The sequence below is a fragment of the Lepus europaeus genome, chromosome 8 (genome assembly GCF_033115175.1).
Source record: "Lepus europaeus isolate LE1 chromosome 8, mLepTim1.pri, whole genome shotgun sequence".
In the NCBI taxonomy this organism is placed as follows: Eukaryota; Metazoa; Chordata; class Mammalia; order Lagomorpha; family Leporidae; genus Lepus; species Lepus europaeus.
The window spans coordinates 109,992,279-110,017,987 of NC_084834.1; the positions used below are offsets into that span (position 1 = coordinate 109,992,279).

The following is a 25,709-nucleotide window of genomic DNA, read 5'->3' on the forward strand; positions in this document are numbered from 1 at the left end:
GATTATCATCTCTATGTTCAAAGGAGGATACATGCTTTCCAGGGAGTATATAAGACAATACAGTAGAGTGCGGGAAGAGAACATTAGAACTTTGCTTTCTTTTCAGCTACTATTTCATTCTTTCCAATTATTGCATATGTTATGTATATCCCGAACATATGAAATTTAAAGAAAAATTTACTGATTGGGTAGTAAGTAATCAAAGATCTTGAGACCATCTTCTAGATAAATAAACTAGCTAATGACTAATAAGTCTATTCCCTTACATACCAAACCAAAAATGACAAAATGATAGTGGAAGAACTATTGAAACAGCTACTCCTTATTAATTGCCTATTGTAGCTCAAGTATCATACATGTGTTATTGCAAATCCTCACAGTGATACTACAAGTATTGTTTTCCCAGTTTACAAATTTTTTAGCAAGGCTCAGAAAGAGTAAATAACTGAGCTAGGGCTACAAAGCTGGTAAGTGGAACCAGGACTCAAATGTGGGTTTATTTTATTGAAAAGCTATGTCTCAGCCCTTTCAAATACAGTCTGTGCTTCTCACACCTCTTTACTAAAGGTCTAACAACACACAGTAACCTGGGGCCATAGCACAAAACAATGTTTACAGAACACAAAATTTGAAGCAACTTGTCTTCTCTTGAAATTTACATGAAATTTATTTTATTTTGTAATATATCTATATGTTTCAATATAAAGTAATGATTTTTATGGTTATCTCAGGGAAAATAGAAACAAAATGTCCAAAACATTCAGCGTAAAGTATGTACCAAGAAGATGTACCAAGATTTTTCCACTGGGTGTGTGTGTGTGTGCGCGCGTGTGTGTTTGTGGATCATAATTTTTATTTTGAGAGGCAGGGAGACAGAGGCAGAGAGTAAGACAGACAGATCTTGCATCCACTGGTTCACTCCCCAGTTACCCCCGAAATCTGGGACTGGGCCAAGCCAAAATCTGGAGCCAGGAATTCAAGTCAGGTCTTCCACCTAGGTGTCAAGAAACCAACTATTTGAGCCTTTAGCTCTACCTCTGAAGGATGTGGATTAGCAGGAAGCTGGAATTAAGAGCAAAGCTGGGAGTCCAAGCCAGGCACTCCAGTTCCAGTGGCTTTAGTGTTGTCCTTGACACCTATCCTTGGGGACATTGGTAGCCCAGTATGAGTGGTAGATAATTAGGTAAACAATGATGCCTTTCCATAACAGGGAGAGTGAATACAATTCCCCCAAGAATTCCTTCCCTCACTCACAGGTTTAACTCACCTCCCTATGACCTCCTTATGTAGTGGTTGAACTGCCAGTTTTTACCTATTAGAACTCAGATAAATAACTAGCATCTAGCATCTTGGAAAAGTGCAGTGCTTGTTTCATCTGACTACCAAGGCTTTACTTGGAAACTAACTTTGGATAGAATCTGTATTTGATTCTAATAAACATGGGAAGTTTTCATAACTTCTAAATTACTGACGAATTCAGTTCTGTTTTGGGTCTACTTACCAAAATATCTCACATTTTGCAGATAGTTGCTACAGTGGCTTTATTTAACATGGTGATAGTGATCTCGCTGCAACAGTAAACTCTAAGCAGTAGATCTTACAATTTGCCTCTGACAAAATACCAGAATTGATCAGATAAACATTCTTTTAAACTCACTAAACAAATGTTTGAAAGTGATTTTCGTATTGATGTTTTAGACCCTTTTATGTTGTCTATGGTTTTTATAAAAATCCATATCAGCATGTTATAAATGCATATAAGTAATTAAGAGAGTAATTGGAAGATATTTTAGAAAATGTGAGCTAGGGACCAGAGCTGTGGCATAGCTGGTAAAGCCGCCACCTGCAGTGCTGGCATCCCATTTGGGCACTGGTTTGAGTCTTGGCTGTTCCACTTCCAATCCAGCTCTCTGCTATGACCTGGGAAAGCAGTAGAATATAGCCCAAGTCCTTGGGCTCCTGCACCCGTGTGGGAGACCCAGAAGAAGCTCCTGGCTCTTGGCTTCGGATCGGCACAGCTTCAGCCATTGCAGCCATCTGCAGAGTGAACCAGCAGATAGAAGACCTCTCTCTCTCTCTCTCTCTCTCTCTCTGCATCTGCCTCTCTGTAGCTCTGCCTTTCAAATAAATAAATAAATCTGAAAAAAAATGTGAGCTACAAATATCAGGATATCCCAAGAACTCCTGGGTTGAAAGAACAAGACCAGACAAGATCAGGTGCATTCAGGTTGGAATGGCCACAGGCTGAAAAGCTGATCTCCTTGACCACTAGTACATTGCTCTGTTTATTTTCCTCATAGCAATTATTACAATGTGAAATGATATTGTTTGTTTATTCATTTATTTTCTTTTTCTTTCTAAATCCACCTGATAAAAATGTAATTTTCATAAGTATATGCAATAGTTTAGATCTTTTTCAATTGTTATTAGTAGGTTTCAAAACATGTAATAAAACATAATTCAATTTCAATGAACTTTTTGTAGCCTCCTTCTACAGCTTCAGCTACTTTTGTATGGTTCCTATAGGTATGCAGCAAATATTTTTGAATACATGAATCAATCAAAAGTAATAGCTTTCAAGGAGCAGGTATTTAGCCTGGTGTTTAAGATTCCTGCATCCCACATTAGAGTTCCTGGGTTCAATTCTCTGCTCTCGCTTCTAACTCTACCTGGGAAGCAGTGACAATGCCTCAAATAATTGAGTTCCTGCAACCCATGTGGGTGATCTGGATTGAGTTTCCAGCTCCTGGCTTTTTCTTGGCCCTGGCCCAGGCCCAGGCTTCTAAGGAATGAACCAGCAGATGGAATCTCCCCCTCCCCTTCCCTCTCCCTCTCTCTCTCTCTCTCTCTCCTCTCTTTCTCTACCTATAAAATAAATATATTTTTAAAAAAATTTAAAGAAGCAATGACCTTCCTACCTCCGATACTGTGAGAATGAATCCTCTCCATTCTTCCCCGCTTTCTGTGTTCTCTGTCTAAAGATGAAGACAGAGATAATCAAAACGAGTGACTGAACATTATACTTTTATTAACTTCAAATAACTTTAAAATTTCATGATTATTTTACATGTATGACCCAAAGTATATAAGCCATCAAAACCCAGAAAGATTGATAAAATGTACATTCTTCTATTAAAGCACTTTACTTAAGTCAGTCAATAGTAATTCTTAACCATTTAAATCAGGTGAAAGGAATAAATCATTTTCCTTTTCTCATAACTATTAAGGTATATTTATGAAATATTTCAATGCTGTATTCTTTTATAAGAAAACAGAAATATATCTTACTAATAAAGTTTAATTGTACAAATTTACTTAATTAAAAAAATCTAAGTTCTAACTAATTTCTGCAGTATGTCAGTTAATGGTTACTTTTTCCATTGGTATTTAACTTTGACTAATTTTAAGTTTGGGGCATCCAATTAGAAATTCCTAATTCTTAGCTCTGAATATTACTACTACCACTACAAACAATAGCAATCAACATCTTTTGAGCACTTATAATGGCAACTACTATTGAAACAATTATATGAAGCCTTTGCTTTAGACTAAGTTCCTCAGAGGGCCTCAGCAGAGTAGACTAAAGTCAAAATGGAGTCACCCCATCAAAGTTCCACATCACCAAATGAAAACTACATTGTTACCTGATCCTCCTGAGAAATCAGGAAACAGAGAGGTAACAGCCAAATTTTCCAAACAGGGCAATTTTAGTGGGCATGGCAACGAGATTCTGTTTTAATGCTTACAGGAAGAGGGGGTAACCTGAAATAACCTAATGTTAACCAGTTACTTTTTTATAGTGACTGTCCTCTTCCGGTCCACCATACACACACTACCTGATAAAGAAAATAATTTTGAAATGATAAAGATAGTAACATTGCAATGACCAATCCAGTTTTGGTTTTTCACTTGCACTTTGTTTAACCTCTCTCTGCGTAAAAAACAACTTCTAGTCAGTGCAGCAGAACACTTTATTTTATGAAATGAAGTATTGCCAGATTCTAAAATTGAAAAAAAGCCAATTAAGATTCTTTAAATTGTAATTTTGTCCTTCATGGTAACTCACTGAAAGATACTATTTTTTTACTGTTGCTATTGCTATTTTATATATTTTTCCATTTAATGTATTTATTAAGTACCTTTAAATATGGGACATTATTCTGGGTTCTGCCTTATATCAGGGAACAAAAGAAAACTCCTAGTTCTCATGGAGTTTAGGGTTTAGCATGAAGCAATAAATGATGAGCATAATAGTGAGTAACTTCTAGTGTCCAGGGCTAATAAATGGGAAAAACAAAATGTAGAGCAGTTTAAGAGAGACTGGTAGTATAACTGAGGGATGATACAGCAAGGGGCAAGGTTGCAATTTCAATAAAGTGGTCCAGGCAGATCTCAGTAAGAGGATTACATCTGAGAAAAGACTTACTTGTAGGTGAAGAAATGAAGTTATGACTTCTTTACGAAGAGGTTTAGTAACTAATCTGCAGTCATACGGCTAACAGTCCCAAATCCAATCTAGGCATCTGTCTGCTCTCCTGCTCTCTTAACCTTCATATCTATGAATCATCTAAGAGCTTATAGATTCTGAGGTCCAGGCTTAGGGTAAGGCCTGGATTTCCTACACCCAGCAGATTCCTGTTACACTGAAGTTAAAAGACCCATGCTCTCAAGGTCAATCCGAAATCTGTGAAAGGCTCCAATTACCTCTTACTAAGTCGAAAGTTGCTCTCTTAATGTTATTAATGTAGTTGTTGGTTGACTGTCATTGGCTCACGTTGAATACGGATCCAAGAACAACCTTTTAAAAACGCCAGGTGGGACCCCTGACTTTGTCTGAGGACAAAAGTATATGGTTTCATCGTGCTTGTATACTAAACAAGCGAACGTACTCTTTTAAATCCAAATTCAGAAAACTCTAGCTGTTGGCAAAAGGCAAGAAATACTAATCAACTCAAAGGCTTACCTTCCCCCACCTTTGTAATTCCTCTTTACTTCAGTCAGTGTTGTAAAGAGGTGGATACCATGTACAACCATAACTGCTTGTAGACCACTGTTTCTCCTCACTCACCTTCAGTTCCACTTCCTCTTTTGGCAAAACAAGGGTGAACCTTGCACAGTTCTTTTCAGTTGAAGTCTGGCCAGTAAGACCTGTGAGATCTATTAGGTCTAATTTGTCAACATACTGCAATGATAAAGGAAAACCTCATTATTTCATAGGCAATACACATGAGTTCTAGCAGGAAGGAAAATAAATAATAATTTCCCTACAATCGATTTGCACGTTGCATGATAACTGGGTTTTCCCAGCCCTGGTTGCAAAAGTCAATTATTACATTTTCAGAAAATTTGTGAGCCATTATTAAAATTTAAATTATACGCATATAAACATACCAGTAAATGAATTATATTAAAAAACAAAGGTAGTTAAAACTAAATATTCATTGCATTTAAAATTTTTTATTTAAAGAGGAGAGAGAGAGATCTTCCATCCTCTGGCTCACTCCCCAAATGTTTGCAACAGCTGGGGCTGGCTGGGCCAGGCAGAAGCCAGGAGCAAGGAGCTTCTTCTGGGGTCCAAGCACATTGGCCATCTTCTGCTGCTTCCCTAGGCACAGTAGCAGGGAGCTGGATCAGAAGTGGAACAGCTGGAACTGGAATCAGTATCGCAGGCAGAGGCTTAGCCTTCTATGCCACAGCGCCAGCCCCAGAATTCATTACTTTCTGATTACATTATCACATCTTATCATTCAATGTGCTCCAGGTTCTTTACATCTACATTTCTGTGGCGAAAATCCTATATAATGGTGAGCTGCTGTGCTTTTCGTCCCTGTTCAGAGAGATCTCGCTGATAGTTTGAAAGCAGCCATGGTGGAAGTATTTGCATCATGAAAACAGGTAAGTCTTACAAATCAGGACTAGACAATTGTTTTCCTAATTGTTCAAGGAGCAGCACTTTTTTTTTGTAAAAGGCCAAATAGTCAATATTTTAGTAGGCATGCGTACAGTCTCTGTTACACTCTCTTCTTTGTTTCTCTTCTCCCTTGCAACACTTTAAAAATATAAAACTCCGCCCGGCGCCGTGGCTTAACAGGCTAATCCTCCACCTTGCGGCGCCGGCACACCAGGTTCTAGTCCCGGTTGGGGCGCTGGATTCTATTCCGGTTGCCCCTCTTCCAGGCCAGCTCTCTGCTATGGCCCGGGAAGGCAGTGGAGGATGGCCCAAGTCCTTGGGCCCTGCCCTCGCATGGGAGACCAGGAGAAGCACCTGGCTCCTGGCTTCGGATCAGCGAGATGCGCCGGCCGCAGCAGCCATTAGAGGGTGAACCAGCGACAAAAAGGAAGACCTTTCTCTCTGTCTCTCTCTCTCACTATCTACTCTGCCTGTAAAATATATATATATATATATATATATATATATATAAATATAAAACTCCATGCCAGGTCAAAGTCTGTATAATATCTGACTAGATTTGGCTAAGATCCACAGATTGCTGGCCCTCAGTCTAAACTCAAGAAGGTAAAGGAGGGGTTGGCGCTGTGGTGTAGAGGTTAAACACCTGCTTATGACGCTAGTATCCAATATAGGCACCAGTTTGTGTCCCAGCTGCTCCACTTCCAATCCAGCTCCCTCCTGATGGCCTGGGGAAGCAATAAAAAATGGTCCAAGTGCTTGGGCCCATGCACTGTGTGGGAGACCCAGAAAAAGCTCCTGGCTAAGGATCAGTCCTGCCCCAGCTGTTGCAGCCATGTGGGGAGTGAGCCAGCGGATGGAAGACCTCTCTCTGTGTCCCTCTGTCTAACTCTGCCCCTCAAGTAAAAAAAAAAAAAAAAAAAAAAAAACTCTCACTCCTCTCTCTGTATATCTGCCTTTCCAAATAAATAAATAAATCCTTTAAAAATAAAAGGAGAAAATGTTCATTATTGCTGGTAAAACTTCAGTTTGTTGTTGTGTCTGTAGCTGTTTCCTTGTAAATAAAACAAAAATTGACAAAATAGTTTCCAAAATTCAAAAACTATTACCTAGTTCAGCAAAGTAGTTGCCCATGTCATTGACTTTGATGAAAAGTTCTGATGTACATAATCATTGTTTCACTTTCTTTTTACTTATTCGCAAAAATGAAAATATTAGCCAACCTTCATGTCAAACATCACATTTAATACCAATGTGTTTATTAAGGATACAGAAAACTGGAATCTGTCTCAATTTGTCAAATCATAACAGAATCACAATCATAGTTGGCTACCAGTGCAAGAGTACAACAAAAAACAAAGAAAGCCTAATGTGAGAAATCAGTTGGCTATATGGAAGTTAAATACGGGGCATTGGGTGTTTTTAAAATTGTATGTTATACAGTCTTCATATCAGTAATATTTATATGCTTAAATATAAATATTCATAAATACATTTTAATCTTTTATTTATTTACTTATATAAAGGGGACAGATTTCATATATTTCTTTTTTTTTCTAATGAATAGAAGATCTCTGTGTCCTGCCCTCTTTCTCTCTCTGTCACTCTGCCTTTCTTTTTTTTTTTTTTTTAAGATTTGTTTATTTATTTGAAAGTCAGAGTTACACAAAGAGAAAAGGAGAGGCAGAGAGAGAGAGGTCTTCCATCTGCTGGTTTACTCCCCAGTTGGCCACAGCAGCTGGAGCTGTGCCGATCTGAAGCCAGGAGCCAGGAGCTTCTTCTGGGTCTCCCACATGGATGCAGGGGCCCAAGGACTTAGGCCATCTTCCACTGCTTTCCCAGGCCATAGCAGAGAGCTGGATTGGAAGTGGAGCAGCCAGAACTAGAACAGGAGCCCATGGGATGCTAGCACTGAAGGCCACGACTTTACCCAATATGCCACAGTGCCAGCCCCCATATATTTCATTTATACAGTTTTAAGACCAAAATGATTCTTGACTCCCTCCCACCCTTCTTCCTAGTTCTTTTCTTATTTTTATTTTAATTTCTGATAACATACTTCTAATTTACTTTCTAATCATGAGATTATACCTTTTTTAGAAAGTTATCATTCAACATTTACTATACACCACTAGTTATTAGAATCCTATTAAGAAATTCCTGTCTTATCCAAGTACAATAAAAACAGTTCTTCTAAGCAATTGGTCTATATGAACTGGTCTTTATGCAATGAGTCAGACTTGCCCTCTGCTATTATAAAGAATTTTGGAAAATGTAGTAGAGGATTTTTGCTAAATTAGCCTCATTCTTGACTTTTTATTATCTTTTATTCTCTCAGTTATAACTAACATAACTTATTTTACTGTATTCTTGCAAGCCTCCTTTTTTAGTTTTTCTAAAAAAGATACAGCATAAAAAATAGGTAAATAATTTTTTTCCTAGAGTCATTTCCAATGTTAGTGAGTCTGAAGGTAAGAGTGGGTTGGCCTAATTATTTTTAATGAACAAAGAGGAAGGAAAGACACAAGGGAAGGAAGAGAATGTAAACTTAAACAAAAATCTTTTTCTAATAGTTTGTCTAGATCAGGCTCAGTGAGTTTTGCTCTGACGAAGGAGGAAGCAACAAAGGAAGAGGTGGCAGAGCTAGATATGAGCAGTGTAAGCTGATCCATTGATTACAGGAAAAGAAGTTATCTTTTTGTTTTTAATTAAAAGCTGCAAAGAGCCTTAAATGTCATCTTTCTAGCCCAGATGCCTGAATCTCCTCCAGGGAATCCCCCCCTGAAGTCATCCAGCCTGTATTTGTACGTCTAACAACATGGCACTTTTCCCTGCTAAACAGCTCTGCCTATTAGCATGCTTTTTTCTAGTATTAAGCCATAGTTCTTCCTCTAGGAAATTTCTATCCACTGGTCCTAGCCCCTTTTCTCTTGAGTGACACTATATAAATTCATTGACTCTTTAACATCTCCTGAGAGCTTTGTACATACTCAAAGGCAGCTTCAAATTCTTCTCTACTGTAGGCAACAATTTTCACCTAGTCCATCCTAATTTTTTTCTCTGAGACTATCACCCAAAAACTTTCAATGGTCAGCATCCGCTTTAAACAAAATTGCTATAGAGGCATTACGCAGCATTTCATTACAACAGTTTTCATTAATAGTGGTTAAGAAGATTAGCTCAGGAGCAAGACCTGGATTGTGCCCCTTTTATTAGCTCTCAGATCTGGCACAATTTCTTAATTCTTAAATTTAAATATTCTTGGGGCCGGCACTGTGGCACAGTGGGTTAATGCCCTGGCCTGAAGCGCTGGCATCCCATATGGGCGCCGGTTCTAGTCCCAGCTGCTCCTCTTCCGATCCAGCTCTCTGCTATGGCCTGGGAAAGCAGTAGAGGATGCTCAACTCCTTGGGCCCCTGCACCCATGTGGGAGACCGGAAGAAGCTCCTGGTTCCTGGCTTCGGATCGGCACAGCTCCAGCCACTGCTGCCAACTGGGGAGTGAACCATCGGATGGAAGACCTCTCTTTCTCTCTGCCTCTCCTCTCTCTGTGTAACTCTGACTTTCAAATAAATAAATAAATCTGTAAAAGAAAAATTTAAATATTCTTGGGGCTTGTGCTGTAGCGTAGTGGGTAAAGCTGCCACCTGCAATGCCAGCATCCCATGTGGGCACCAGTTCAAATCCAGGCTGCTCCTCTTCCAATCCAGCTCTCTGCTATGGCCTGGGAAAGTAGTAGAAGATGACCCATGCCCTTGGGTCCCTGCACCCGTGTAGGAGACCTGGAAGTAGCTCCTGATTCCTGACTTCGGATAGGCCCAGCTCCAGCCATTTGAGGAGTGAACCAGCTGATGAAAGTCTTTCTCTCTCTCTCTCTCTGCCTCTACCTCTCTGTAACTCTGCCTTTCAAATAAATAAATTTTTTAAAAAAGCTTAAATATTCTCATTTATAAAGTAGGGATTAAAATAGAACCCAATACAGAGTTGTTGCTAGTGGGTGATGGGATGGTTGCGGGTGGGAGGGAGGTTATGAGGGGAAGAAGCTGCTATAATCCAAAAGCTGTACTTTGGAAATTTATATTTATTAAATAAAAGTTTAAAAAAATAGAAAAATAACAACAAAGAATTAAATGAGATAAAACATGTAAAGTGCTTGAATGCTCACTATGTGCCAGCTATGCTAACACCTCACATGTATTATCCCATTTCATTCTTCTGAAAGCCTTACAGGATGGGCTACTTTCACATCCTCATTTTAGGAATTTGAAAATTGTGTTGGATATCTTTTATTTGCCCCTCTAGACTCACTTTTTTTTCCACCCAACACTGCACCAAGACCTGTATGGACCACATCAAAGGACTCCCTTATCCTTTGATTTCCCATTGAGTTGGACCCAGGAAATCCCTAGCAGATAAGGAGAGTGAGTATCTACTGTCCTATGCAGTTGCTGCACAAAGCTCTCCCAACCACCCTTTGACTCCCTAATCTCACTCCTAGGTGTCGTAATAAGGCACTGAATACCATTTATGTTTTCCCTACTTCCTGTCCACCACCTTGAATATTTTCTTAAATCTTTATTAAGCTCTCTTTAAATCGCCTGATTTAAGATGTCAGCTGCATCCTACCAATTCCCATCTGATACATTGAGACAGAGAGGTTAACTAACCAACCTACTACCCCATAGTTAACAGTGGCAAGTACAAGATAAAAACAGACAGTCTGTTTAAGGATAACAGTCCCTCCGTCACTAATCAATGAAGTATCTTGCCTGTTAGTAAATGAGAAACAACTGTTCTCTCTCTTGTTTATTGTTAGACCAGGGTCTTTGATATTTTCTGATACTATCAGAATGCACAACAGAATTAGGTTTTTAAAATTTATTACAATATTTAAAATCACCCTTGTATAATTTTTATATATTCAGAACTGTAATAAAAGATGATCATTTTAAATTTGTTGTTTGTTTTAAAATGACTTCTGGCTAGTTTACCAATAATATTGCTGAAATACTAGTAGGTAGAATACACATCACAGAGGCACTTTTTCCTTCTTTTGTTAAATGTGGGCATCCAATAATGATATTCTGAGAAGCGTGTCTTACAATTGTACTTCAATATGGTATGCTAGTGTCACAAACGTAGGCTTAACTTATGCCACAATGCCAATGCCCACAGTTATCATTTTATATTAAGCAATTTATATACAGATGTCTAAAATTTTTACTTTTTAATAAAGTTTTAATTATTAGAATGAAAAAGAAAATAATGCAAAGTGAAAAACATGATTTAATGACTTCTTTTGAGTTGGTCAGGAAATTTTACCTTTAGTTTTATCAGAATTGACAAACCTTACAGATTTAATTATCATATTTGAATTGGTTTTATCAGAGAATTTTTATTATTGAATGGCAGAAAATCTAAAATGAATAATAAATTATGTGACAAGGGTAGATTGTTAAAAATATTGAATCAGCTGAAAATGTTTAACACTTACTTTTGTACTTTTTTTGTCGGTATAAAAGAAAAGTGTAGTTCCTCTCAGCTCTGTCCAGTAATGTTTATACTCCTGTGGGAAATAATTATTTCATTAGTATATGGCCAACCATTTTCCAATTGATATTTTCCATTGTAAATTTCTGAATTGCTTGTGTGATATAAGGTTCTTATTTTATCCTGAATAATCAACTAGTCTGACTGATTGCTTAACGTTACATTTAACTCTTTTTTTTTTTTTACAGGCAGAGTGGATAGTGAGAGAGAGAGAGACAGAGAGAAAGGTCTTCCTTTTTGCCCTTGGATCACCCTCCAATGGCTGCTGCGGCCGGCGCATCTTGCTGATCCAAAGCCAGGAGCCAGGTGCTTCTCCTGGTCTCCCATGCGAGGGCAGGGCCCAAGGACTTGGGCCATCCTCCACTGCCTTCCAGGGCCATAGCAGAGAGCTGGCCTGGAAGAGGGGCAACCGGAATAGAATCCAGCGCCCCAACCGGGACTAGAACCCGGTGGCAAGCACCGCAAGGTGGAGGATTAGCCTGTTAAGCCACGGCGCCGGCCACATTTAACTCTTGATTAAATATTTTTCAGATTTATTTTAGTATAATGTTTGAAATAATAGGCCGGCGCTGCAGCTCAATAGGCTAATCCTCCGCCTGCGGAGCTGGCACTCTTGGTTCTAGTCCCGGTCACTCCTCTTCCTGTCCAGCTCTGTGCTGTGGCCCGGGAGTGCAGTGGAGGATGGCCCAGGTCCTTGGGCCCTACACCTGCATGGGAGACCAGGAGGAAGCACCTGGCTCCTGGCTTCGGATCAGCCCGGTGTGCTGGCCACAGCACTCCGGCCACAGCGGCCATTGGGGGGTGAACCAACGGAAAACGAAGACCTTTCTCTCTCTCTCTCTCTCTCTTTCTCTCACTGTCCACTCTGCCTGTCAAAAATAATAATAATAATAATATAATTTAAATTATGTTTAAATAAATCATGTCCCAGAACTCTCCTCATTGACTTAAGACTTTTTATGCAGTTTTGGTGGAAGCTTTTGACACATGGAATATGGCCAATTAAGGATCCAGGATAGTACAAGCATATATATCTACCTTGTAGGACATGAAAGAATTTAATGAACTGATACACGGAAAGCACTCAGCAGAGTATATGGCTCTTGAATTCAATAAATGACATACATTATTGGTATAGAATAAGGAAGTATGAGAAATTTATAATGGTAAAATATAATTTAGGGGCCGGTGCTGTGGCCTCGCGGGTAAAGCCACTTCCTGCAGTGCCGGCATCCCATCTAGGTGCCAGTTCAAATCTGGGCTACTCCACTTCTGATCCAGCTCTCTGCTGTAGCCTGGGAAAGCAGTAGAAGATGGCCTAAGTCCTTGGGTCCACGCACCAAGTAGGAGGCCCAAAAGAAAGTCCTGGCTCCTGGCTTCGGGTAGGCACAGCTCCAGCCATTGAGGCCAATTGGGGAGTGAACCAGTGGATGGATGACCTCTCTCTCTCTCTCCCTCTGCCTCTCCTTCTCTCTCTGAGTAACTCTGACTTTCAAATAAATAATAAATAAATCTTTAAATATATATATAATTTAATACTTTCAATGCAGAACTTGAAGTCCAATGAATATATGGTAAATATTGAATTAATATATTCACATTACTATGGATTCTTTAGACATTTGACTTTAAAGTTTAAGAAATTTAAATTACCTACTTGGACTCCCATTTCACTCAAATGAAAGTCAATTTTAAATAAATACAAAGATTGGCTGTATTACAAAAGAATGGCATGTTGGTTTAAAAAATAAAATCCACATTTAAAGACATACTTTCATATCTAGCTCTTTTCAAATGTTTTTTAAAAACTCACATTTTTATAGATACATTGATCATTTTCTCTATTAGGGCTTCATGAACTGCATTTTTGCAAGTTATTGAACCATCATGAAATATTTGATGATTAATATAAGGAAGTCACATAAAATTTTTAAAAATATTTTGTATGTCAATATACTTTCTATTTTTAGATTTATTTATTAATTTTGATATGCAGAATGACAGAAAGAGACAGAGAGAGATTTCCAGGAAGCTCAATATTCAATAAATTCTGAATTACAACCACTATCTTTTATCATGTTCTTGATAGAATATTTTTTATACTTTGTTTTCATAGCAAATAAGATGCTTTATTTTTTAACTTTTTCTGTATAGGAAGCACCCCACAACTCAGTGAAGATTGAAATAGCAAACATTTTGCATTTCTGACAATTTTGTGGCTAGATGACGGTGTTCCTCATCTGGACACCTTGGCTGTAGCTGTAGGGTCTAGAGAGGCATCATTCACATCTTTAGGGTCTAAGCTTGTAATTCAGGAACACTGTGAAGGCTGGGACAAATGGAATCTCTTATCCTCCAGTCAGTTAACCTGTATTTGTTTCCATGCTGGCCCAAGGATCCCCAGGAACAAGAAAGAGCAAAACCCAATGTATATGCATATTTTAAATTTTTATTTATTTATTAATTTATTTATTTGAAAGGAGGAGAGACAGAAAATGACAGAGAGAATGAGAGAGAGAGAGAGAGAGAGAGAGACATTTCCTATCTGCGGCTTCACTTCCCAAATGCCTGGGATTGGGCCAGCTGCGGCCGGGAGCCAGAAAGTCCACCCAGGTCTCCCACGTGGGTTGCAGAGACCCAATTACTCGATGCCCCTAGGGTCTGCATTAGCAGAAATCTGGAGTCAGGAGGTGGAGCCAGGCATTTCAGTGTGGGACTGGGGTGTCTTAATTGGCATCTTAGCGGCTAAGCTGAACACACATCCCTTACATGCATATTTGAAGCTCTGCTTTTGTCACATTTAACCAAAGCATGTCACGTGACCCAGTCCAGATTCAAAAGGTAGAAAAAATAGGCTCAACCTCTTTGGGAGACTAGCAGGAAAGTTTCATTTCAAGGTGAGGTGTATACAGTAAGAATTGAAAAAATTGGTGGTATTATTGCGATAATCTGCCTTAGGGACAGAGTTGAATTTGGGGCAAGGTATCTTTGCCCAAATCCTGTGGTCTTTCCATTCCATCTCTGTGTGTGTGCATGTGTATGTGTGTGTGTTCACCCCCTCTTTTTCCCTGTCTTTCTGCCTTTCAAATAAATACATATTTAAAAAATTTTTTAAATGTATTTATTTGAAATCTTTTAAAAATATGTATTTATTTGAAAGGCAGAGAGTTACAGAGAGGCAGAGGCAGAGAGAGAGAGAGAGAGAGAGAGAGATTGAGAGATCTTCCATCTGCTGATTCACTCCCCAATGGCTGCAATGGCCAGAGGTGGGTCAATCCGAAGCCAGGAACCAGGAGCTTCTGTGTCTCCCATATGGGTGCAGGGGTCCAAAGACTTGGGCCATCTTCTACTGCTTTCCCAGGCCATAGTAGAGAGCTGGATCAGAAGTGGAGCAGTCGGATTTGAATCCAGCACCCATGGGATGCCGGCACTGCAGGCAGTGGCTTTACCCACTAGGCCACACTGCCAAGCCCATAACTAAGTATTTTTAAATGGCTTGTAATTGAAGGATCAGCAAATAGAGGTTCTTAAATGAGCAATTATAAAACTGGGCAAAAAGAGTCTTTCTCTTTACTGAAATCTAGAAGTCTAGTGCACACAGATGCCGGGCACATCTCAGAGTCAAACAGTTTAGTAAGACGAGACAACAAGTCTTAGTTTCAACTCCATCTGAAGTCTTTTCCTTTCTTCTTTTCACGTAGGATGCAAAGTGTTGTTTCCATTGCAATAGCCCTGTACCTGATCTTTCTGCCATCCTCTTAGCACTCTCCAATCAATCCCGCACAGCACTACCAGAATTAATGATATCCTTCGCAGGGAGCAGGGCCAGACATCTGCTGGTGAGTTGGGCAGGCAGCATAGTCAGCGCTTCCTGTCCTCTCTCAACTCTGACTATCAGAGAGTGGATCTGCTCTGTTCCCTGCCATAACGCAAAGACCTTCAAGAGGTGCAGACTTGTGGCTCTCAGTCTGGGTCAGCGACTTGAGGTGGTTCAAGGCTACCTAAATCTGGAGTCAATGTTAGCCTTAAATCTAAGCCACATTTTAATGGATTCTATCAATTATGAAAGTAATGGGTCTTCATCATGTGAGTCCTGTATCTGAGGAGGGGGAGACATGTAGGTAACTTCTCACGGAATGAGTTTTTGAAATAATGAAAATAATTCTGGGACAGTGGTGATAATTGTACAGGGTTGTGAATTTATTAAAGAGCATAATTATATTATTATGATCCTGATTCAGTGATCTTTAATTTTGTCTTCCCTGAGAGTTTAATGTTAAGGTGCCAAGAGTAAAATTATGGAAACCAGCCTCCTATTCTTGTCATAAAGTTGTTGAATGAAGAATTTAAAGGAATAACAATATAGGTAAAGCACATAGGACCTAGGTTATAGAAAATATCTGATAAATGTTGGTCACTTAAAAAATAAAGAATATTGCTTTATTAACAGGCACTTTGCATTTTTCATTATCCATGTAGTATTTTTAAAAATTTATTTATTTATTTATTTATTTATCTATTTGAAAGGCAGAGTGACAGAGAGAAATAGAGGAAGAGAGAGAGAGAGAGAGAGAAAGAGAGATCTTCTATCTGCTGGTTCACTGCCTAAATGGCTGTAAAGGCCAGGTCTGAGAGCCAGGCCTAATGCAGCCAAGAACTCCATCCAGGTGTCCCACGTGGGTGGCAGGGATCCAAGCACTTAGACCATCTTCTGCTGCCTTCCCAGGTGCATTAGCTGCATTGAAAGCAGAGCAACCGGGACTCTATCCTGCACTCTGATATGGGATGCCAGTGTCACAGGCAATGACTTAACTCACTGAGCCACAGTGCTGGCCCCCACATAATTTTTTCATATATGCTGATTTTTATATATGTGTGAGATGATGATGAACTTTAAAAACCTCTAAAATAAAATTTAAAAAAACCTCTAAAATAGATCTCTTCAGTGGGATTAAGTATGAGAAGGAAGAAATAGTTTGTAGTCCAGAATTATCAAAACTATTGTCATTCCTCTATAAAATCAGCCTTTCATGTTTTTTAAAGTAAAATATTTATAAAATCTGCATTGAGAAATTTGAGTTTAGAGGTTGCTAGTGTAAATTACCACTATGATCAATGAGATACTCTGTGAAAACCATGAGATTAACTAGTATTTTACCCAGTTAAAAAAAACACTTGAAGTTTCTTCAATTTGACCTGCTATTAAATAATTTAAAAATTCAAATCTATCTCAGGAGTTGTTTAGCTCTTTTGTCTGTAATGTCCTTCTTTTCGAGACTTTCTGAACCCTCCTCTAGTGAAAGCCTCTGGGGTGAACGCTGGAACCAAGATTACTGTGTGTTTTGGAATTAAGCTGCAGTGAAGGAGAGGGCAGGAGGGGGGAAATGTAGATGTCTTTGCAGGGAACATGAACATCAATTGTGTAGTTTTAGTGAAGTGTGGCTTCTAAGGTCTAGTCCAATCCCAAGCCTGTACGATTCTTGGAGGAAAGGAAAGGAGGAGAATCCCTCAGATCCAAGTCTGCCACCCTGTTCATCTGCTTAACTGGCCTCATTCATCCTGATCTGTCATAAGACAGATATATTAGTACCACTAATTGCCAGTCACAATTTGTTGAGTTCCCTCTGTGTATACATGCAGGACATTTCTGTTCCTGAGAAAAATTACACAAAATATGAATTGCATAGAAGTAATCAGAGAAAAATGGGAATTTTACACCTTAGCAAATCTGTGGATTCACAGAAAGGCTTACAGAACAGTTAGGCAGTGGGCAAAGAAGCAAGTGTAAAGGCACTGAGTTGAGAACAAAGGCACCCTGGGGGGAAAAGTAAGGTTACAAAAGCAGCAGGCCTTGTGAACTACAGCCACAGCTGCAAACCTAAGGAGAGAGCCTAAGGAGATATCCAGCATGCAGAGACCTGCACGTCAGTCTTGATTGACTTTCTGGTAAGACCTCATGAATACCAGAATAATTTGAGTCATTTATAAATATATCAATCCCAATAATCAACATCTTGGAATATATATGCAGAGTTACTTAGACATTTAAAAACTAAATTTTGAAGGACACACTTTTGGGTGAAATACCTTTACCATAAAGTTTCTTTTACTAAGCTTATTTGAGAGGCAGAGAGAGAGAGAGAGAGAGAGAGCGAGTACTTCCATCTACTGACTTACACCCTAAATGCCTACGATTGCTGGGGCCGGGCTAATACTGAGAGCTGGGAACTCAATCCAGGTCTACAATGCGTGTGGACATCACCTGCAGCCTCCCAAGGTCCACATTAGCAAAAACGCGAGTCAGAAGCCAGAGCCAGGACTTAAACCCAGGTGGTCTGATATGGGATATGGAAGTCTTAACCAGCAGGTCAACGTCTAGACAAAAACCCTACCCCAATACAAAGTTTCTTTTTTAAAAAAACACTTATTTGTATTAAATTATTAATGTAAGAAAAGAGACTGAAACGAGACTTCTGAATTTATTGCTAGCTTTATACCCATTAGATGACTTTGTATTTAGTGTTTAAGTTCACTATCTCCATTTCACTCAATTGAATAAATGCTTTTGAAAGCCTATCTAGCTTATTGTTGATATCAACGTAATAAAATATGTAGGGATTAGATATCTCTAAGCTTCAGAAGTTTGTGATCAAATGAAAGTAGAACTTGAATTTGAGGCAGCATGATGTCAAGTGCATCACACTCAAATCCAAGCAAAACTTCTTGGTGGATGAAGAAATTTGAACTTCTTTGAGCCACAAGTCACTCATCTGCGAGGTGAATAAAATAGTCTCTTCACAAGAGTTACTGTAAGGATCACAATGATGGTATATTAAAAACCAAGTATAGAAATCCATCATATGTCATATCTCATGGGTATACACCTATTATTACAGGTCCATTTTATAAGTACAGCAACCAACTTAGTTATACAAAGTAATATGTCCATTTTTCAAATAGATAAACTTTTAAAATTATTATCCAAACAGCAGTTGAGCAGATATTTTTCTCTCCTTACTGCAATGCCTTTTGCTCGTTGATGTAACTAGTAAAATAAGTTACTATGCTCAAGAAACACTGCTCGAATGAATAAATTGATTAAGCACCTACTTTTCCATCTTAGGATGCAGGGAGTATGTATTCTCTGCATTTTATACTTGAAGATGTCAAAGAGATTGGGTAGCTTGCATAAGACCACAAGCTGTTAAGTGGCAAAAGCATTAAGCAAAGACAAATTTTACTGAGACTCCAAAACTCTTTTCTTTTTGCTAATTATGGCATGCATTCTTAAAAGGAAATTGCTATTCAAAACAGTTACCAACAGTACTTTGGAAAACATTCAAGAATAACCAAAAGCAAATTACAAGTTAGAAATTTCTTTTTCTCAAATCCTCTTTCCTGGAAAAGTATAATAATGTGGCTAACCTGTGGTGACAAGATTGAATTTACTTTGAAAGCATATAGGACAAACAAAGAAATATTACAACACACTGAAAAACAATACACATTTAACATTTACACCAGAAGATAAATTGCTATATCTTTATCTCAAATATTAAATTATCTGATTATATATGAACAAAATACAAATATCCTATTATAGACATACTCATATACCAAATGTTTCCCTAAGTATTATGGATCCTCAAGAAATGTATTTTATTATCATAATAAAGTAATTCTTATTGCATTTCTGAAAGCATTTATGTTGGTTAGTACACATTCTACCCACAATAACACCATAAATATTATCCTTTAAAGTCACTGTCTTGACTTTAAAGTCAAGATACATACATACATAACATTAGAATATACATACTTTTCCCTGTCAGGAAACAAAAAAAATAGACATACATAACACTAAACGGTATTAATTTTCTCATTTTCACAATTTTTTAAAAGTCCACCTTTTATGATTTCATCATTGTAAACTTCAAATGGATGAGAGTAGGAGAAAAGATCTAATTTTGATCACAATATTTTATCTTAATGGCACACCTCATCTCTGAAGCATAGTAGTAAATAATGGAGAAAATATAGGAAACATTTGCTTTCTTAAGCCAAAACTCTTTGTGATGTTTAAATAAGATATTGGAAAAGTTAACTTATTTATTTTTGTAATTATGATGTTAGAACCTTATTATATATAGTAACACATTTATATTTAACATATACATATATGTTTAAGTCATATACTATATTTAAATTATGCAAAATTAAAGTCCTTTTTCTGAGCTGAAAGAAGAGAGTTTAATCCCAACAGAAACAAGGAGGCTTTGTCACATCACATCAGTATAAAATAAAATTTTTAAGACAGAAGCCTCAGGTTTACCATTGTTATTTATAGACTTACCTGGTATGCTGAACGCTTAACTAATAAAAAACCTTCAAAGTACAAGGGTAGAGCAGTAATCTTTAACCTTTCCTGGAAAATCCTGCGAGGGGCTGGTTTTGGGGGCTTCTTAGCCATCATATCCTCTCCTTGGTAGATGGTTTGGTTTCAACTGTATCCAGTGTCAAACAAAATGAAATCTCCCTGTGTGAGAGGAAAAGGCAACTGTTCAAAGAGGAAGTTCCAACTTGCTTTTTAACCACCAACACTATCACCAAGACCACACACACACACACACACACACATACACACGTACACACACACACTTTTTTTCCTCTTTGCTTTTTGTGTGGTAAGAAAGGACAGGCATAAAGTAACTTTTGGAGCACAAGTAAATGATATGTCCTTAGATCTACAGTAGCAAAATAAACAGATTAACATCACCCAAGGATGAAAGAAACAGGTGTAGAGATTATGGACTTTAAGGGAGACATCAAGAGCATATATATTTTTCTACCCCCTTTTCATTTATTTATTGCTGTTCATTTCGGAAGATTTCCAGAAGACATCGCTGGAATAAATTCCACTTGATGAAAAATTACTTTATTGGAAAAGTTTACTGGTACTATTTCTGTTGATTAAATACATTAGAGGCTATGCTTTGTTTAAATTCTGAAAAAGAAGAAGGAGGAGGAGGAGAAATGCTGCTTCTCCCATGCCTATTTTGATGGTTCACTAAAGATTAATCATAGTTATTGGAACATGAGGTGTTTTTTTTAATCAATTGGTATTTCAAGTACATTATTAGTGGATATTTAGGGGAAAATATCCAGCAGAGAAAGCTATAAAATTTCAAACTTTTTGCTTTCTGAACTGTAGATGGCTGATACTATCATCCATTGGTTATCTGGTAAGGGTAGAGCTACCCTGTGGCTAAAATTCACTCGATAGCTGCATGTGGGAAATGGTCCTGTAGGGAACGAGTTTGACCCTCACAGTGCAGGGAATTATGTGAGAAGGAATTCTGATCTATCTTGTACGGGTCCTGAAAATTTCTATCATTGTCTATTCCACCCTAAGTATTTCAGAACATTCCAGATTTAGGATAACCTGGACCCACCGTTAGACCAGTTGTTCTCAGTGATCAAAGAAAGCCAGGAATCTTCAGTCTGTTCCTCCTTCCCTAATGGAGAGACCACATGGTTTTAATAGTATGGGGTCCACTGAATCTGCAGCTGTGGATATGGGGGGTCCAATTGCCTACAGCATGAGATAGAACAATGCTGGCCAGACAATCAAATGATAAAATACAAGTCCAACTTATTTTTTGGAGTCAAAACCGTAACTTTTTTTCCAGTTTCAGTGTACTAAGAAATTGAGTTGAAAGACATAGGAAAAATCTAATTTACCTTCTCGGCAGCTGGCAGCTGATAAAATACAGGGAGGAAATGAAAGGAGGATGAGAACTGAGAAATGAGAAAAGGAAGGGGCAGGGAGATGGGACACTGGATATCATACGTGGCTGGAACATGAGAAAAGTGGTCTCGGGCTTTATGAAACTCTTTGTGGCCAAAGAGCTTTGTGACAGAGAGAAAAAGAATGCCTGCAGAAAAATGTAAAGACAGGAATATGTTTCTGAAATAACCATGTGGTTAATTATTTGCTTCTTACCTTTAAAGAAATATTTTGACAATGCAAGTTACTTTGGTCTGCTGGTTTCTTTTAAAGATTTACTTATTTATTTGAAAGGCAGAGATACAGAGAGAGGAGAGAGAGGGGAGAGAATCTTCTAGCCACTTGTTTATTCCCCAAATGGCCACAACAGTCAGGGCTGGGCCAGCCCGAAGCCAAAGAGCCAGGAGCTTCCTCCAGATCTCCTGTATGGGGGAAGGGGCCCAAACACTTTGACCATGTCCCACTACTTTCTTCAGGCACATTAACATGAGCTGCATTGGAAGTGGAGCAGCCGGGACTCAAACCAGTGACCATATGGGATGGTGACATGGCAAGCGAAATCTTCTATGCCACAGTGTTACCCCTGTCTGCTGATTTTTAAGTCAAATGAATCCTCATATAACAAGGATCAATTTTGTCTCCCTCAAATGCACACACACACATACACACACAGCAAAATGCAAAGATCCTGCTTAAATTTTATTGGTTAGACAACTGTCTGCATTTACTGACAAAATTGTGTCATTACGCAGTTGCACCAGAAATTGAATAAGAATTGGTGGGTGGGAAAATGCGATAGAAAAAAAATGTTCATACGTAAGGAGAGAGGCCAATTTTCTAACTGATCACATTTGAGACCTTCAACAAATCACTTCTCTGAAATCACAGCTTCATTGCCTGTGAAATAGGAGATGAACTAAATGACTTCTTACCTGAAGAGCTCCAATAGGCTTCCAAGCAGTTTCCTAGTTTTCACTCTTTTTCTTCTCTGACTCAAATTTATTTTTTACATTTATATCTTTGTCATTTTTTTTGAAAGATAGAGAGATAGACGGAGATCTTCCATCCTCTGGTTCATTACCCAAATACCTCCAACAGCCAGGAGCCTGGAACTCAGATCTCTTCCGTGGGTGGCAGGGACACAAGTACTTGGAGCCATCAGTTGCTGCATTCCAGGGTACACAGTAGCAGGAAGTTGGATCAGAAATGGAAAAGTCAGGACAGATTCATTTAAAATGCAACTTAGTCAAGAGACTCTCCTGCCTAAAACACTTTAGTGGATCTTCATAACTTTTGGAATTCCTTCTTTCATTGAACACTGTTTATTGAACTTGAGCATGATACACAAGGTCCTTCATAATAGAGTTTTTAAAAAATCAAAATATCTCATCCTCTGGTAATTTACTGTACTCTTTCTTAGTTGTTTCAGTACCTTATGGTTTTTCCTATCTCATCCTACTTTTAAAAAAAGATTTATTTATTTATTTGAAAAGCAGAGTTACAGAGAGAGAGATGGAGAGAAAGAGAGAGAAAGATCTTCCATCTGCTGGTTCATTTTCCAATCAGTTGCAATAGCTGGGACTGAACTAGGCTGAAGCCAGGAGCCAGGAGCTTCATCCGGGTCTCCCAAAGGGTGACAGGGATCCAAGGACCCTTCAGATGCTTTCCCCAGGCACGTTAGCCAGGAGCTAAATGGAAATGGAACAGCCAGGACTTGAATCGGGCCCTATATGGGAAGCCAGCACTGCAAGTGATGGCTTACTCTTCTCCACCACAGCACCCACCCCCTCTATATTTTCAGTCACTGCACTTGTGCTTGTGTATCCTTCCATCCCCTTGTTTATAGGACAACAGCCTACTCACCCTTCCAGTACCAGGTTGAATCCATCCTGATTGTAAAGATTTCCTGTAGCCTTCCCCATCTCCAAGGGAAAAGCTTACCAAAGCTTTCCCCAAGCATTCCCAAAAAGCACTTTGTACATTTCTTTATTACAATATTTATCCCATTATATGTTAGTTATTGGTATTTGAATATATTGTGCATCAACAGATAATTGTGTTGTTCAGAGGCAGAGATCGTATTGAAGTAGAGGTTGAAAAGAAGAGGTTGAAAAGCTTGAAATATCACTTATTAAATGAATAGCTTCAAAAACACAATCCGGATTTGGAGAGCTGTTCGCTTCCATGGTGATAAGAATGTGACCCTTGGTTGACATATGGTTCTTACGTTACATGTAGAATAATCGTGTTACTATCAACCCTTGAAATTCTGTGAAAGCCCAACTGTTATAACAGCAACATCTATGTGACAAGAGTTTGTTTTAAATCAGTTTATCTGGCAAATACAACTGAATGACTTTGGATGAAGTGTACAATTAACTCATAAAATCAAAATCTCAGTGCTCTTTACATTTATCTACGTAATGGTACCATTCATGTCAAAAGATGCCTATCTCTATGATAGTTAAGGTTCTGTAAAATAGCTTAGTATCCATTTGTTAGAACTGCTTCAATCATCAAGACTGAACAGGAGCTCTCTAGTATTTCCAAATTTCTGACCTTTGTTTTACTTAATATTTATTGATGATTTATTGCCACATGCGTTATAATACATTGTACTAGATCTTAAATATATTTAAATCAAAAACTTTTATGTTTACAAGCCATAACTGAAAAATACAATTTTAAGTTTAACACTATCCAGAATACTTTTAGCTAAAGCTGACTCATGAATCTAATATAGTCTTTATTATGGAGCAATTTTATATTACTCTTGGTGGAACAAATCATTGCTCTCTCTTTTTTTTCTAATATTTACTTATTTATTTGAAAGGCAGAGAGACACACACAGAGAGAAACAGAGACAGAGATAGACATGCAGAGAAATCTTTCATCCCCTGATTCACTCCCCAAATGACCGCAACAGCCAGGGCCTGGCCAGACCAAAGCCAGGAGCACAGAACTCTGGAGTTCTGCAGGAACCCAAGTACTTGAGCCATCACCTGTGGCCTCCCAGAGTAGGCATTAGCAAGAGGCTGGAAATCAGAATGGAGCCAGCACTTAAATCCAGGAACTCTGATACGGAATGTGGGCATCCTGGGTGGTACTTTAATTGCTGCGTCAAATGACCACTGCAAAGTGTTTTCGACAAAGTGCACGTTGTAACAACCTCAGAGATTTTAAGAAAGATAATATGGTGTTTCGTACCCTCTATAGCTAAGAGTCACTGATAAAGTGGGTCATTATCATTCCAAAATGTCTCCCTGAAGTGTTTTGGAACTGAGAAAAGGGTGAGAAATGACTACTCTCAGAGTGAACTTAGAAGCTCTGAAAGAGTGATTTAATTTGCTAACCTTATAATTTGCAGTACTGTATAAAGATACTCCTAGGACAAATTTTTCTTAGTTATATGTTCACAATATTTTTGTAGTGTAGGATGTCATTTTTGCTATTGACAGTTTTTGGATGCCAAATATATACACAATATTAGTTTCCAAGCTAGGAATCTTGTAGAATAATGGTAGCTTTAATTGCAACTGGAAATCAAGAATGGAGAGAGAGTTGGGAGTAGAGTGAAAATGAATTCGACTTTAATCATTTCAAAGGTTAAGTCCCTGTTTTTTGTTATCTTTCCTTAAAATTTTTAAATGCTTCTTCAGGGAATAGGTGGGTTGGTGCTTAACATGCATTCCTATCACTTCTGGTGTCCATCCTTTGTCACAGAGACTGAACAGCAGGACACTACATCTCCCAGGTTTATCTGCAGCGGGGATTGAAAAGCATTCAATATAAATGGCAAGGCAGGAAGAAGACAGAATTCATTCTTATGCTGCCTTTTTTTTTGTTTGTTTGCCAAAGAAAAGGTAAGCATGATATGTAGGCATCTGATTTTTTTCCCACGGCAGTATTATCAGAAGCCTCAGTGCCTGATCACTAGTTATGCTGACGTAGATAGTCCAGTCATCGGACATCTGTTTTCCTGGTGCGTATCTTATTACGTGCGATGTGGTTCTGGAACCAGAAGCAGTATGGAGGCTTCTCGGTCGTTAGAGGGCTCTTATTTCTGGCAGCTTCTATAATGTGGCGGTTTTGTAACTGCAGTGGCTTCCTGATTGCACACTATCAGAATGGTGTCAGAGATAGCAGCATTAGCATCAGCTTCCCAGTTTGTTCATTTGCTTCATTTCTTCATTTCACCTCTGTAAAAACCGTGGCTTAGTTCGGCAGTGTCTTTGGGACTCATTCTGACCCCCAAATACACTGTTTCTTCACTCCTCCCCCCCCCCCCAACAATTCTGCATGCTAATAAATGCCTGGTAGTATATTTCTTTTCACCAAAACTGTCTACTTACTTCGAATTCTGAGCCCTGATCTCCTATTGTCTATAGAATAAGTGAAAAGTTATCCTAACACTGAAGGGGGTCCCTATTCCAATTTCATTTTGCTAACATGAGTACTTTT

At 38.5% G+C, this 25,709-nt stretch overlaps 1 protein-coding gene across 1 annotated transcript in view; it reads right to left on the reverse strand.

The window, feature by feature from the left end:
* Positions 1-19,934, reverse strand: part of STAP1 (signal transducing adaptor family member 1) — a 43,587-nt gene extending 23,653 nt beyond the window's left edge. The window contains exons 1-4 of the mRNA XM_062198937.1: positions 19,815-19,934; positions 11,406-11,477; positions 5,069-5,182; positions 2,919-2,975 (exon numbers count right to left, since the gene is read on the reverse strand). Of these exons, the coding sequence (XP_062054921.1) occupies positions 2,919-2,975; positions 5,069-5,182; positions 11,406-11,477; positions 19,815-19,934 (363 nt within the window). The remainder of the gene's footprint in view (positions 1-2,918; positions 2,976-5,068; positions 5,183-11,405; positions 11,478-19,814) is intronic.
* Positions 19,935-25,709: the final 5,775 nt, after the last annotated feature.